The following is a 16,006-nucleotide window of genomic DNA, read 5'->3' as shown; positions in this document are numbered from 1 at the left end:
CTGGCAGCATCTGTGGAAAGGGAAAGAGTTAACATTTTGAGTCCCATTACTTCTCCCCTTCAGGTTCCAAAGAAATGTAAATTCTGTTTCTCTCTGCACATACGCTCCAGATTTGCTTAGATTCTCCAGTACTTTCTGGTCCTATTTCCTTCAGCAGAGAGGTCAAAAAGTGTAATTAGAGTAGATAACTGTTTCAGCTGACTTTTTTATTGAAAGACCTGTGCATAGATTGACTACAATGTTTGCCTACATAATGTAGTGGCTATGTTTGAAAATAATGATCTTGATGTGAATCTCATAGTTCTTTATGTGCACTGTAGCCTCTTCCCTCCTAGGGTTAGCGCTAGCTGAATGGTAGATTACATTTTGCATCTATTTTGTCTGTTATCTCATACCAAATAGCTGTATTTGGTGCAGTTTTCCAGCAAGAGGTTAGGATGCTCAATGTAAAAATTCTTGGTTTCTCCAGCTTTTCCATGATGACCCAGCAAGAAAATAGTTTCCTTGAATATTGAACATTTCTTGCTAGTTTTCATTCATTTTGTTTCTGATTATATGTACAATATCTTCACTTGGTTTGATTAACCAAGAGAATGGAACCTTAAGACCATTATAGAAAATCTATTGTAGAGTTTGCATTATACTGAATATTGAGGAGTGTTCAAGTCTTACGTCTTTGCAGGCCAAACCTTGTCAACCCACTATGAAGTTTCACAGCATAAAATAAATCTGAATAAATATGCCTGTTAATTTGCATATGTTGCACTGTGTCATAACCGAAGTAGATACTGAGTTATGGGATACATAGCTATAGGATTACAGACAGAAAAGATCTGAGTAAAAACTGTACTAAACCTTAGACCTGTGAAATTCTAAATAGAGCAATCATTGGGGTGAAAAATATAAATGCAAATAGGAATTGCTCAGGCTTTATGGAGCTGACAAGCTTCAACTTTGAGCTGCACCTGAATCTGGGTAGTATTTGGATATCTCAAGGATAAACTACTCCATCTTCAATTTCAAAATTTTGTCTGCGTTAAATATGTAAGAATTATTTCCTCTTGTTCAACTTGTTTAATACTCCAACAAGCAGCTGACATTTTAATCCTAGCATTCACAAGTTTCTGCTGACTTCCTTTTAGCAACTTTAACAAAGCTTGACCAGCTAAAGTTATTAAGCAAGATGTACAGGAATTTTCAATTCTGAGACACAGCAAAATTCTACCAATCCTGTGCTTGTTCTCCACATGCTTCAGGTTTGCAGTGACAGGCATCTTTCTATCATTGGCATTATCAACTAATCAGGAATTGGGCAGACATTTCATCATTAACTTATAGGGACAAGTAAAACCTATACAGATTGCTTTCCTACCCATAAACCCTATAGGCCAAACCAGATGATCACAAAGTGGTCAAATCATTTGATTAGTAATCCAGAGGCCAAAGCTGGGGCATTAAATCAAATTCCCATCACCTGAGCTGGTGTAATGATGACTATAAAACTAAAGAAAAAACTACCTCGGCACCTTATTTATATCTGAGATGAGCTTCTGAGCCCCTTTCTACCACATGACCACCTACTTATACCACTGTTTATACCCCTGCATTAGCCCATCTTTGCCTTGGTTGCCTCTAGATTCAACTGTGGCAATGGTACCATGACTGGCTTCTAATCTTGCATCAGCCATAAATTTGGACTTGTCTGAATCCTGTTGACCTTATCTTAACTCATAGTGAGATTCATTCATTCACCATTTTTGTGCTGCTTGATCAGTTTTGGCTCTTAGTCCAAAGATAACTTGCATTTAAAGTTATCATCCTTGATTTTGAATGTTCTCCACATCCTTATCCCTCCCTATCATTCTTAAGCAGTGTAGTCCATAGAAGCATAAGGGGGAAGCATAAAAAGGACTGGTCTACCAATCAACTGGATCTTTTACCTCAAAACCATTTTTCTGCATTATCCTTTGATGTATTTGACATGTAGAAATCTATTGATCCTTGTCTTGCAAATATCCAATGACTGACCCTCCACAGTCTCCTGGTTTAGACAATTCCAAAGATTCACCATCACCTGAGTATTGAAATCTCCCTTCCCCTTTGAGTCCTAAATTACCTTGCCCTTGTTGTGAGACTGTAACCGTTCTTTTAGATATGCAGTCAGATTTGTTGAGTGAGGGACAATGTTTCAATGATTCTTAGTGTATGAAATTGTTTCAAAAGAGATGAAAACTATGTTCATCACTCATTTAAGTGGTAGAAACTTGTTCTGTCCTCAGAATAAATGGGAGATTTCTATCCTGCTGCACATATCATAACTTCCTTCCTTAAGCCATGTCCAATTCACCTATCACCCAGTACTTGCTGTCTAATATTATCTCCTAGTTAATCTTAATTTTAAAAGCCCACCTCCTTTGTTTTCAAATCCCTCCATGACAGTTCCTCCTACAGTCTGAAATCTCCTCTAGTTCTACAGACTCTGAGTCATCTCTGCTCATCTAATTCTGGCCTTTTGAACAATCTGATGTTAGTTGTTCCCCAGTTGCTGGCCATACCTTTAGCTGTTTGCACCCTAAACTCTATAATTCTCTCTCTGCACTTTTCTGACTCCCTCTCACTCTCTCTCTCTCCCCTTTTAAAACAATCCTCAAAATCTAATTCTCTAGCCAAGTTACAATAATCTACCCTAATATGCCAGTAATGTGCACGCCCTGAAGGTACATCAGAGTCATAGATGTGTACAGCATGGAAACAGACCCTTCAGACCAACTCTTCCATGCCGACCAGTTATCCTAAATTAATCTATTCCCATTTGCCAACATTTGGTCCATATCCCTCTTAAACCCTTCTTATTCATCTACCCATCTAGATGCCTTTTTAAATGTTGTAATTGTACCAGCCTCCATCACTTCCTCTGGCAGCTCATTCAATAAACGCACCAACCTCTGCGTGAAAAAGTTTCTCCTTAGGCCCCTTTTAAATCTTTCCCCTCTCACCTTAAACCTATGCCCTCTAGTTTTGGACTCTCCCACCTCAGGGAAAAGGCGTTGTTTATTCATCTTATTCATGCCCCTCATGATTTTATAAACCTCCCTATGGTTACCTTCAGCCTCCGATACTCGAGAGAAAATAGTCCCAGCCTAACACAACTACCTTCAAGTTCCTCTCCAAGCCACTCACCATCCTGACTTGGAAATATATCATCGTTCCTTCACTGTTGTTGCTGGGTCAAATTCATAGAATTCCCTCCTTAATGGTATTGTGAGTCAACCCACAGCAAATGAACTGCAGCAGTTCAAGATGGGCAATTTAGCATGGCCAATTCACCTGACCCGCACATCTTTGTGACTGTGGGAGGAAACCGGAGCACCCGGAGGAAACCCACGCAGACACGGGGAGAATGTGCAAACTCCACACAGTCAGTCGCCTGAGTCGGGAATTGAACCCGGGTCTCTGGCACTGTGAGGCAGCAGTGCTAACCACTGTGCCACCGTGCCGCCCACAAGGCATTTGATAAGGTTCCCCATGGTAGGTTCATTCTGAAATGAAGGAGGCATAGGATACAGGGAAATCTGGCTGTCTGGATACAGAATTGGCTGGCCCATAGAAGACAGAGGGTAGTGGTAGATGGAAAGTATTCAGTCTGGAGCTTGGTGACTAGTGGTGCTCCACAGGGTTCTGTTCTGGGACCGCTGTTTGTTCTCAGACATTTTGTCTCCATGCTCGGTAACATCAGTGAGCCTCCATTGAAGCGCTGGTGTTCTGTCCCGCTTTCTATTTGTGTCTTGGTCTGTTCCAGTAGGTGATATCACTTCCAGTTCTTTTTCTGAGAGGTTGGCAAATGGGGTCCAAATCGATGTACTTGTTGATGAAGTTACGGTTCGAATGCCAGGACTCTAGAAATTCCTGTGTCTTTGTTTAGCCTGTCCCAGAGTGGATGTATTGTCCCAGTCAAACTTGTGTCCCTCATCATTTGTGTGTAAGGATACCAGTGATAGTTGGTCATGACCTTTGGTGGCTAGTTGGTGCCCGTATATCCTGATCGCAAGTTTCCTGCCTGTCTGTCCAATGAAATGTTTATTGCAGGGCGTTTTGTATGTGACGTTTGTTCTGCTGATTGTTGGTTAGATTCATCAAGAGCTGTTTCAGTGCGTTGGTAAGTTTGTGGGCTACCATGATGTCAAGGGGCCAGAGTCGTCTGATCATCATCTCTGAGATGTCTTTAATGTATGGTTGTGTGATTAGAGTCTCTGGGCGTGTTATGTCTTCTTATAGGTTTGTTGTGTAAGAAGCAGCAGACTGTGTTTATCAGGCACCCATTGTTCTTGAATATATTGTGTGGGTGTTTTTCTTCAACATCTAGTGGTTCCTGGGTGAATGGCTTGTTTAAATAATCCTGATGCAGCTCAGTTTGTGGGTGTCGGTATGAATGCTCCTGTAGTTGAGTATCTGGTCTGTGCGTGTCGCTTTCCTGTGGATGCTGTTCTGCAGCTCTCCATTGGTTTTTCATTCTACTAAGAATCTAAGGAGGGGAATACTGGTATAAAGTTCACTTTTGTGAACTTTATACCAGTAAGAATGTTGTTTGTGTTCGTGAGTTTTTTTCTAATTTGTTCCAGTCCATGATGACAAAGGTGTCATCCATATAGTGGATCCAGAGTTTGGGCTGGATCGTGGGGAGGGCTGCTCGTTCCAATCTCTGCATTACTGCTTCTGCCAAGAATCCTGATATTGGTGATATTGGTGTCCTGTTGATTTGTTTGTAGGTTTTGTCATTGAAGGTGAAGTGGGTTGTGAGGCAGAGGTCTACTAGTTTGAGGATGCTGTCTGGTATTTGTGTCCTTGGTATGTCTAGTAGTGTAGCCAGTGTTTCTTTGACCAGGGTGATGTCTGTTGATGTGAATAGGGCTGTCTTGTCGAAGGAAACCATGACCTCATCGTCCTCTAACTTGGTGTATGGGTGGAGTGGATGGAGTGGCATGAGTCTTCTACTAGGTATTTCAGTCTGCGTTTAAGTTCCTTCGCTCGTCTGTATGTCGGTGTGCCGGTAAATGAGACTGTTGGTCTGAGGGGGGAACCTTCTGGTTTGTATACCTTCTGGTAATCCGTGGAAGCAGGTTGTGTTGGATCCTTCAGGTTTCATTCTTTGAACGTTTGTTTTGTTAATTTCACCTGTCTTGTGGAGTTTCTTCAGTGATGCTGTAATTACCCTGGCAAAGAAACTCTGACCTCACTACTAGATGTACCAAGGACACGGAACTCCATCAACAAGCAAATCAATTTCGACCCTATTTACCACCCTATCAGGAAAAGAATCGGAAGTGATATCACCCACTTCAACAGACCAAGACACAATTAGAAAGCCGGACAGAACATCAGCGCTTTAACGGAGGCTCACTGATGATGTTACCTAGCATGGTGATGAAATGCCTGAGAACAAATCTTGCAGCTCAGCGAGCAAACTTACAACCTGAACCACAACCTGAACTACAATCTTCACAAGAAAGGTTATGCTGCAGCTCTATAGAGTCCTGGTTAGACCACATTTGGAATATTGTGTTCAGTTCTGGTTTCCACATTATAGGAAAGATGTGAAAGCTTTAGAGATGATACATAGGAGATTTACCAGGATCCTCCCTGGACTGGAGAGCATATCTTATGAAGAAACGTTAAGGGAGCTGGGGCTTTTCTCATTGGAGTGAAGAAGGATGAGAGGTGGCTTGATAGATGTCCAAGACATTGAGAGGCATAGATCAAGTGGATAGCCAGACACCTTTTCCCATCGGAAATATCTGTCAGGAGGCGGATAATTTTAAAGTAATTGGAGGAAGGTTATGGGGAGCTGTCAGAGGTGGGCTCTTTACACAGAGAGCGGTGGGTGCATGGAGTGCATTGCCAGCAGTGGTAGTATAGTCAGATACTTTAGGGATAGACATATGGAAGATAGTACAATGAAGGGTGTGTAGGTTAGTCTGACCTTAGAGTGAGATAAAACGTTGGCACAACACCGAGGGCCAAAGGGCCTGTCCTGTGCTTTGCTCTGCTGTTATGTTCACTCCCCAGGACCTTACCATTAAGTGTATAAGTCCTGTCCTGGTTTGTCTTTCCACAATGCAGCACCTCACATTCATCTAAATTAAACTCCCATCTGTGACTCCTCAGCCCATGGGCCCATCTGATCAAGGTCCTGTTGTACTCTGAGGCAACCTTCTTCGCTGCCCTCCAATTTTGGTGTCATCTGCAAACTTAATAACCATACCAACATGTTTTTAACTTTGGAATTAATCTGAAGAAGGAAGTGAGAGATTTTTGCTGAAAACCCTGCATTCTTGAAAGATGTGTACAGTTCTGGTCTCCCTACTATAGGAAGGATGTTATGAAACTTGAAACGGTTCAGAAAAGATTTATGAGCATGTTGCCAGGGTTGAAGGGTTTGAGCTATAAGGAGAGGCTGAATAAGCTGAAGCTATTTTCCCTGGAGCATCGGAGGTTGAGGAGTGTCCTTATAGAAGTGTATAAAATCATGAGGGGCATAGAAAGGGTAAATAGCCAATGTCTTTTCCCTGGGGTGGGACATAGGTCGAAGGTGAGAGGGGAAACATTTAAAAGGGGCCTAAAGGGCAATGTTTTCATGCAGAGGGAGGCAGTTTGGAATGAGCTGCCAGAGGAAGTGGTGGAGGCTATTACAGTTGCAACATTGAAAAGGCATCTGGATGGGTGGGTGAATAGATAGGGTTTAGAGGGATAGTGGCCAAATGTTGGTAAATGGGACTAGATTTAAGTAGGGTCAGCATGGACAAGTTGGAGGAAAGGGCCTGTTTCCATACTGTACATCTCTATGTAACAGGATTTAATGTAACTGGTGAAATCTTGATTTTATGCAAAAAATATGTGAACTAACCAGCTATTTATTAAGACAGAGCCTAGATTTGGAATCCTGAAAATCACTGATCTCGGTCTTTGTTTTCCCCTCAGGATTCAACGAAAGTGAGAAAACGGAGAACTATCGAATGCTGTAACACCGACTTCTGCAATAAAGATTTGCACCCAACACTTACTCCAATTTCTGATTCTGGTAAGTAATAGATAGAGCTTGGAGTTTTTGGTTGTCTGAACTTTCATGTCTCTAAACAAAATATGGAAGTGTAATATTTCAATGGGAAAAATGTACATTTTTGAAACCAAGTTAGAACATGTCATTGATAATTATCTTTTGAAACTTTTTTTCCTGATATCTTGTGTTAGTTGTTGATTCATGGCTTGACAGTTTCAATTTCTCCACTTTTTCCCAAGAGAAGTTGACACCCATGCATGTACTAATGTAGTTATTGCATTTATTCTTTGATCAAGGTGACTGTGCCTTATATAAACTTTGTCATACACTGAACCCAGCTGAAATATTATGCACATGAATTGCATTGGTGTTGGGTTAATTTATACTACTGTGAATCAATTTATCTTTTCAGTGTTTGAACATTGTGACCATCTATGACATGGGCTAAGTGCAGAATTTTTCTGAAACATAATGAGAGAATTTGTAGTCATGTGATGAGTTAAGTTGAGGATGATGTGGTCTGTAGTCAGTTCATTATTTCTCTATCTGTTTACTTTGATTAATACTTTGGAATTATATTGCAAATAAATCTTGATACAAAATCATCTAATGCTAGCCATTTGCCAATTGTATTGTACATGGAGAATTGAAACCACAAGTAACCTTCAGTTGTGGTATTATTAGAAATGGAGATAATTGTACCAAGCCAATGAATGTAATTAGTCTCATTGTGTAAAACCTATCTTTTATTATCTAATAATTTAATTTCCTATCATTGTTCATAGTTAAACTGCAGAATCTATTCGGGAATTGTAGGGAAGTAGAATTGGTTCCAGTGTAGAGATTTCTCTATAGTTGAGCTGGCAGGTGCCAAAACTGACTCCACAGCATTAGTGTAGGATGATGTCATTAAGGCTATAGAGGTTTACATAGGCATTTTCCATTAAATCTCTGTATCAGAATTTCTAATGCATTAAGTTGAAATGCAAGACTTTGGAAATATTACAAATTTTACTGAAGTAACTGAATATAGGAGTTGAGATGTTATGTTGAGGTTCTGCAGGACAGGACGTTGGTGAGGCCTCTTCTGGAGTCTATGTCCAGTTTTGGTCTCCCTGTTATTGGAATGATATTATTAAGCTGGAGAATGTTCAGAGGAAATTTACCAAGGTGTTGCCGGGAATGGAGGGTTTGAGTTATAAAGAAAGGCTGTATAGATTGAGATTTCTTTCACTGGAGAGTAGGAGATTGAGAGATGGTTTTATAGAGATTTATAAAATAATGAGGGGTATAGATACGGTGAATGGTAAGTGTCTTTTCCCTAGAGTGGGGATTTCAAGACTAGAGGACATATTTTTAAGTTGTGAGGAGAAAGATTTTAAAAAGACATGGGGGCAACTTTTGTTTTTACACAGTTTTATGTGGAATGAAATTCTAGAGGAAGTGGTAGATGCAGGTGCAGTTACAACATTTAAAAGACATTTAGATAAATACATGAATAAGAAATATTTGGAGGGATATGGGCAAAAGGACTAGTTTAGTTTGGAATTATGGTCGGCATGAATTGGTTGGACTTGCAGCATCTGTTTCTGTGCTCTAACTCTGTTTAGCATTTAGCATGCTTGCATTCATTGCTCAGTCCTTTGAGTATAGGAGTTGGAAAATCATGTTGAGGTTGTACAGGACATTAGTGAGGCCTCTTCTGGAGTAGTATGTCCAGTTCTGGTCGCCCAGATACAGGAAGGCTATTGTCAAGCTGGAGAGGATTCAGAAGAGATTTACTTGGATGTTGCCAGGTATGGAATGTTTAAGTTATAAATAAAAGCTGGACAGGCTGAGACTTTTTTCACTGGAGCATAGGAGGTTGTAAGGTGACCTTATAGATAAATTTATAAAATCGTGAGGGTATCGATAGGGTTCATGGTAGTTGTCTTTTCCCGAGAGTGGGGGGGCAGGGGGGTTTCAAGACAGTGAGCACGTTTTTAAGGTGAGAGGAGAGAGATTTACGAAAAACATGGAGGGGCAAATTTTTTTACTCAGAGGGAGTTTAGCATATGGAGCACCACTTCCTCGGGAAGTGGTGGATGTGGGCACAATTACAATGTTAAAAAGACATTTGTATAAATACATGAATAGGAAAGGTTTGGAGGGATACGGGCCAGGAGCAGGCAGGTGGGGCTTGTTTAGTTTGGGATTATGTTCAACATGGACTGGTTCGACCAAAGTGTGCTCTGTGACTCCGTGACTGAATGCCATGATTCTAATATGTGTAATGTTCTATTATACCTGCAAAAATTATGCATGTTTCATTCAAAGAAAATGTTATCATTACACTACATACTGTCTTCATAAATAAAATATTAATTTTCTTAACATATTCCTTAATAGAATGTATTCTTACCTATGCTTCTATCCACAGACAAAAGTATCTTGCAACTAGTATCAAACTAACTCTCAAACCTTTAGTGATGTCCATAATCAAAGCCCAATGGCATATGTTTTTGTTTTGCTACTTTCTCACGTAACCTTTTCTTTGCAAACAGGTGGACTGTTTGAGGGCGATATCCACCGATTAGGCTTATTAATCTCACTGATTGTCTGCATCTTTGTCCTGATTATAATCACAACTGCTTTCTACTTCAGGTAAGAGCTCACTTAAGAGTATGTTCGAGTTGTTCTAGCTATTGGCAATTTCTTAATTGTTTGCATTTTGCATACTACACTAATATAACATCTGGACTTGGGGTTGATGTTTCTCGAGTTTTGGCCTTTTATGTGGAAAAAATATTCATTGGACTAGGCTGATGATTGTTTTGAGGAACAAAACTCTTGATAAAGTGACTAATATTGTTACAAAGTCAGAAGATTGTATGTTCATTTTAAGATTGAAAGGGTTTTCTGAATTTTAAAGTACAGCCTCAGCTGCCAGAACAGAACAGCTAAGAGACTGGATGTTCCAAAATAGATGCATGCAACAATTGGCTGTTAAATGGATACCTGAGTTTTGGTTGTTGTTTTGACAACAATTCACATTTAATGAATTAAGTTAAATTATGCCCAGGATGCAAAAACCCAATTGAGGTTGAATTTATTGTATTGACAATATTGGACCAATGAGAAGGAACAGTGTTGGGGTTATACAACTAGGGCATTTTGAAAATTGCTCAGAGCAACTGCCACTGAACAGCAAAGCAACTGCCATGGAGCCGGAGAGCTAACTGCCCATCTAACATCCTGCTGTCAAAAGTATTATATTTCTTTCATCGACAACTAAAACAGAAATTGCTGGAAAAACTGAGCAGTTCTGTGGAGAAATCTAGTTAACGTTTTGGTTGCAGTGATCCTTCCTCAGAACTGATGGAACTGAAAAAGGTTGAGATTTATAAAGAAGATGGGGTGAAGGGAAGGTCAATGATAAGTGAATATAGCATCCAAATAGAGAGGAAAAAAAACTGTTGGACAAAGGAGTGGTTAAAGGTCAGTCTAGGGAATGAGGAGATAGAAATGAGTGCTACTAGGAGCTGATAATGGGTTGTATGTGGTATTAACCCATGTGATGACGAGGCTTGGTGTGTTGGAGTTGGAGGAAAGACAAGGCCTCAAGCCCTAAAATCATCGAATTCGACTTTAAAATCAGAATGCTGTATTCTTCCCAAAACAAAAAATGAGGTCCTGTTCTTCCAGCTTGGAGCACTGCAGCAAGCCTGAGACAGAGAAACAAGGTCGAACTGATAAATTAAACTGTATTTATTTCAATGCAAGAGGCCTAATAAGGAAGGCAGATGAACTCAAGGGATGGTTAGGAACATGGGGCTGGGATATCACAGCAATTACAGGAATGTAACTCAGGGACGGACAGGACTGGCAGTTTAATGTTCCAGGATACAAAGGCTATAGGAAGGATAGAAAGAGAGGCAAGGGAGGAGGGCCAGTGCCGTTTTTGATAAGGGATAGCATTACGGCTGTACTTGGGGAGGATATTCCCGGAAATACATCCAGGGAAGTTATTTGGGTGGAACTGAGAAATAAGAAAGGGATGATCACTTTATTGGGATTGTATTATAGAGCCTCTAATAGCCAGCAGGAAATTGAGAAACAAATTTGTAAGGAGAATTCAGGTATCTGTAAAAATATTAGGGTGGTATGGGATTTTAACTTTCCAATGGAATTGCCATAGTGTTAAGGGTTTAGATGGAGAGGAATTTGTTAAGAGTGTACAAGAAATTTTTCTAAGTCAATATGTGGATGTACCTACTAGAGAAGGTACACAACTTGACCTATTCTTGGGAAATAAGGCAGAGCTGGTGACTGAGGTGTCAGTGGGGAAGCACTTTGGGGCCAGTGACCATAATTCTATTAGTTTCAAAATAGTGATGGAAAAGGATAGACCAGATCTAACAGTTGAAGTTCTAAATTGGACAAAGGCTAATTTTGACGGTATTAGGCAAGAACTTTTAAAGGCTGATTGGGTGCAGATATTCACAGGTAAAGGGACTGGAAAATGGGAAGCCTTCAGAAATGAGGTAACAAGAGTTCTGAGACAGTATATTCCTTTTGGGGTGAAAGGAAAGGCTGGTAGGTGTAGAGAATGCTGGATGACTAGAGAAATTGAGGGTTTGGTTAAGAAAAAGAAGGAAGCATATATCCGGTATAGACAGGACAAATTGAGTGAATCCTTAGAGTACAAAGGCAGTGGAAGAATGCTTATGGGGGAAATCGGGAGGGTAAAAAGGGGACATGAGATAGCTTTGGCAAATAGGGTTAAGGAGAAGCCACAGGGTTTTTACAAATATATTAAGGACAAAAGGGTAACTCGGGAGAGAGTAGGGCGCCTCAAAGATTAGCAAGGCAGCCTTTGTGTGGAGCTGCAGGAGATGAGGGAGATGCTTAACGAGTATTTTGCATCAGTATTTACTGTGGAGAAGGACATGGAAGATATACAATGTGGAGAAATAGATGGTGACATTTTGAAAAATGCCCATTTAACAGAGGAGGACGTGCTGGGTGTTTTGAAACGCATAAAGGTGGATAAATCCCCAGGACCTGATCAGTTGTACCCTAGAACTCTGTGGGAAGCTGGGGAAGTGATTGCTGGGTCCCTTGCTGAAATATTTGTATCATCTATAGTCACAGGTGAGGTGCCAGAAGACTGGATGTTGGCTAACATGGTACCATTATTTAAGATAGCTGGCAAGGACAAGCCAGGGAACTATAGACCAGTGAGTCTGAGGTTGGTAGTGGGCAAGATGTTGGAGGGAATCCTGAGGGACTGGATTTATGTGTATTTGGAAAGGCAAGGACTGATTAGGGCTAGTCAACATGGCTTTGCGTGTGGGAAATGATTCAACAACTGATTGAGTTTTTTGAAGAAGTAACAGAGGATTGATGAGGACAGAGCGGTAGTTGTGATCCATATGGACTTCAGTAAGGCGTTTGACGAGGTTCCCCTTGAGAGACTGGTTAGCAAGGTTAGATCTCATGATTCAGGGAGAACAAAGTCTGCAGTAGTGAGTATAGTGGGTTCTTTCTTGATTATATGGAGATATGTCTCTTGATTAAACTTAAAGTATAAGTCATAACTAGTTATTTAACCTGGGTCAGTGTTTGTAGAGGAATAAGATGGTGTTATTTTCTGGGTCTGTAGATTGTGAAGAAGCAAAAATGGTCTTGAGTAGAGTGATATGCGCTTCTTGTCAGATGCGGGAGTTTAGGTTGAGGGATTACAGTGGATTATATCTGCCATAAATGCTGTTGGTTGCAAATCTTATCAGATCGAATGGATCGGTTGGAGAGACAGAAGCAATGAGGAATTTGTAACAGCAACAGTATGTGATAGATAGCAGTTATAGGAAGGGGGAAAAGTCTCAGGTACAGTCACATAGATGGGTTAACTCCAGGAAAGGTAAGAGAGGTAGGCAGCTAGTGCAGGAGTCTTTTGTGGCGATACCCATTTCAAACAGGTATGCTGTTTTGGAAAATGTAGGGGGTGATGGAGTCTTCGGGGAACATAGCATGAACACCAAATTTCTGGTACTGAGACTGGCTCTAATGCAACGAGGGGTACGTTGGGTTCCAAGAAATCAATTGTGTTAGGGGATTCTCCAGTCCAAGGTACAGACAGACGTTTCTGTGGCCAGCAGTGAAAAATAGAATGGTGTGTTGCTTCCCTGGTGCCAGGATCAACAATGCCTCAGAGAGGGTGCAGAATGTGCTCACGGGGGAGAGGGGCCAGCAAGAGGTCATTGTCCACATTGGAACCAACGAAATAGGAAGGGAAAAGGTCGAGAGTCTGAAGGGAGCTTACAGAGAGTTAGGCAGGAATTTAAAAAGGAGTTCCTCGAGAGTAGTAATATCTGGATTACTCCTGGTGCTACGAGCTAGTGAGGGCAGGAATAGGAGGATAGAGTAGTTGAATGGCATGGCTGAGGAGCTGGTATATGGGAGAAGGATTCACATTTTTGGATCATTGGAATCTCTTTTGGGGTAGAAATGACCTGTACAAGAAGGACAGATTGCACCTAAATTGGGGTCAATCTGAAACTGATACAGTTGAGAACAGAAGCAAGTCAAACAGTCAGGCAGGCATGGATAAGGTAGGATTAATAAATTAAACTGCATTTATTTCAATGCAAGGGGCCTAACAGGGAAGGCAGATGAACTCAGGGCATGGTTAGGAATATGGGACTGGGATATCATAGCAATTACAGAAACGTGTCTCAGGGATGGATAGGACTGGCAGTTTAATGTTCCAGGATACAAATGCTACAGGAAGGATAGAAAGGGAGGCAAGAGAGGAGGGGGAGTGGTGTTTTTGATAAGGGATAGCATTACAGCTGTGCTGAGGGAGGACATTCCTGGAAATACATCCAGGGAAGTTTTTTGGGTGGAACTGAGAAATAAGAAAGGGATGATCACCTTATTGGGATTGTATTATAGACCACCTAATAGTCAGAAGAAAATTTAGAAATAAACTTGTAAGGAGATCTCAACTATCTGTAAGAATAATAGGGTGATTATGGTAGGGAATTTTAACTTTCCAACCCAATTCATACATTTCAGGTAATAACTAACCTCCTCGTTCTTCTGACTGTTATGCATTGTCTCATTTATCTGTGATGTATCTACTGCTGATTGATCTTGAATGAAACAGAATTGCGAAACCAAGAGTCTGATGCAGGGGCAGTGAGTTACCATCATTTGAGCAGAGCAGCTCGAGTAATAGTTAAGAGGCATCTTTGAGCACTGTTGTGGGCTGTGAGGCTGCTCACCCTCTGAACTCCTCTTCGCTCTATTCCATTCAGACAATGGGCAAGCATTGGAATAGCTGCAATAGGTCTTTTAAAAATTGCCCAGCAGATCTAGTTCCTGCCTCCTTCCCATACGAGCTGGCCCCACTGTAGCACCAGGTTCCCCTCTGGGCCAACTGGGACCTTTCTCAAAGAAAATTGTGTTACTAACTGATGCTGTTGTGGTGCCGGGTTGAGGTCTAGAAATGATCCTGATATCTCAATCCCCTTCCTGATCTGAAAAGGGGACATTCAGCCTATCAAGTCCGCATGGCTCTTTGTAGATCAATCCACAAACACAGGATTGGGATTGTATTATAGACCCACTAATAGTCAGAGGGTAATTGAGAAACAAATTTGTAAAGAGATCTCAGTTATCTGTAAGAATAATAGGGTGATTATGTTAGGGGATTTTAACTGTCCAAACAGACTGGGACTGCCATGGTGTTAAGGGTTTAGATGGAGAGGAATTTGTTAAGTGTATACAAGAAAATTTTCTGAGTCAGTATGTGGATGTACGTACTAGAGAAGGTGCAAAACTTGACCTACTCTTGGGAAATAAGGCAGGGCAGGTGACTGAGGTGTCAGTGGAGGAGCACTTTGGGGCCAGCAACCATAATTCTATTAGATTTAAAATAGTGATGGAAAAGGATAGGCCAGATCTAAAAGTTGAAGTTCTAAATTGGACAAAGGTATTAGGCAAGAACTTTCGAAAGCTGATTGGGGGCAGATGTTCACAGGTAAAGGAATGGCTGGAAAATGGGAAGCCTTCAGAAATGAGATAATAAGAATCCAGAGAAAGTATATTCCTGTTAGGGTGAAAGAAAAGGCTGATAAGGTATAGGGAATACTGGATGACTAAAGAAATTGAAGGTTTGGTTAAGAAAAAGAAGGAAACATATGTAAGAAACAGGATAGATCGAGTGAATCCTTAGAGTATAAAGACAGTGGGAGTATACTTAAGAGGGCAAAAAGGGGACATGAGATAGCTTTGGCAAATAGAATTAAGGAGAATCCAAAGGGATTTTACAAATACGTTAAGGACAAAAGGGTAACGAGGGAGAAAATAGGATCCCTCAAAGATCAGCAAGGCGGCCTCTGTGGAGCTGCAGAAAATGGGGGAGATACCAAATGAGTATTTTGCATCAGAATTTACTATGGAAGATATAGACTGTCGGGAAATAGATGGTGACACCTTGCAAAATGTCCAAATTACAGAGGAGGAAGTGCTGGATGTCTTGAAACGCATAAAGGTGGATAAATCCCCAGGACCTGATCAAGTGTACCCTGGAACTCTGTGGGAAGCTGGGGAAGTGATTCCTCTGACTCTTGCTGAGATATTTGTATCATTGATAGTCACAGGTGAGGTGCCGGAAGACTGGAGGTTGGCTAACGTGGTGCCACTGTTTAAGAAGGGTGGTAAGGACAAGCCAGGGAACTATAGACCTGTGAGCCTGATGTCGGTGATGGGCAGGTTGTTGGAGGGAATCCTGAGGATCAGGATTTACATGTATTTGGAAAGGCAAGGACTGATTTGGGATAGTCAGCATGGCTTTGTGGGTAGGAAATCATGTCTCACAAACTTGATTGAGTTTTTTGAAGAAGTAACAAAGAGGGTTGATGAGGGCAGAGTGGTAGATGTGATCTATGTGGACTTCAGTAAGGC

At 41.1% G+C, this 16,006-nt stretch overlaps 1 protein-coding gene across 1 annotated transcript in view; it reads left to right on the top strand.

Annotated features, from left to right (window-relative positions):
- Window positions 1-16,006, top strand: part of bmpr1aa (bone morphogenetic protein receptor type 1Aa) — a 214,965-nt gene that overhangs the window by 177,653 nt on the left and 21,306 nt on the right. The window contains exons 6-7 of the mRNA XM_043678714.2: window positions 6,976-7,075; window positions 9,598-9,697. Of these exons, the coding sequence (XP_043534649.2) occupies window positions 6,976-7,075; window positions 9,598-9,697 (200 nt within the window). The remainder of the gene's footprint in view (window positions 1-6,975; window positions 7,076-9,597; window positions 9,698-16,006) is intronic.

Source organism: Chiloscyllium plagiosum, unplaced genomic scaffold, assembly GCF_037043375.1.
Source record: "Chiloscyllium plagiosum isolate Xiang-an unplaced genomic scaffold, Cpla_swu_hap1 HiC_scaffold_43, whole genome shotgun sequence".
NCBI lineage: Eukaryota > Metazoa > Chordata > Chondrichthyes > Orectolobiformes > Hemiscylliidae > Chiloscyllium > Chiloscyllium plagiosum.
The sequence above is the reverse complement of the archived record's forward strand: the minus strand, read 5'-3'. Positions and strand labels throughout refer to the sequence as shown.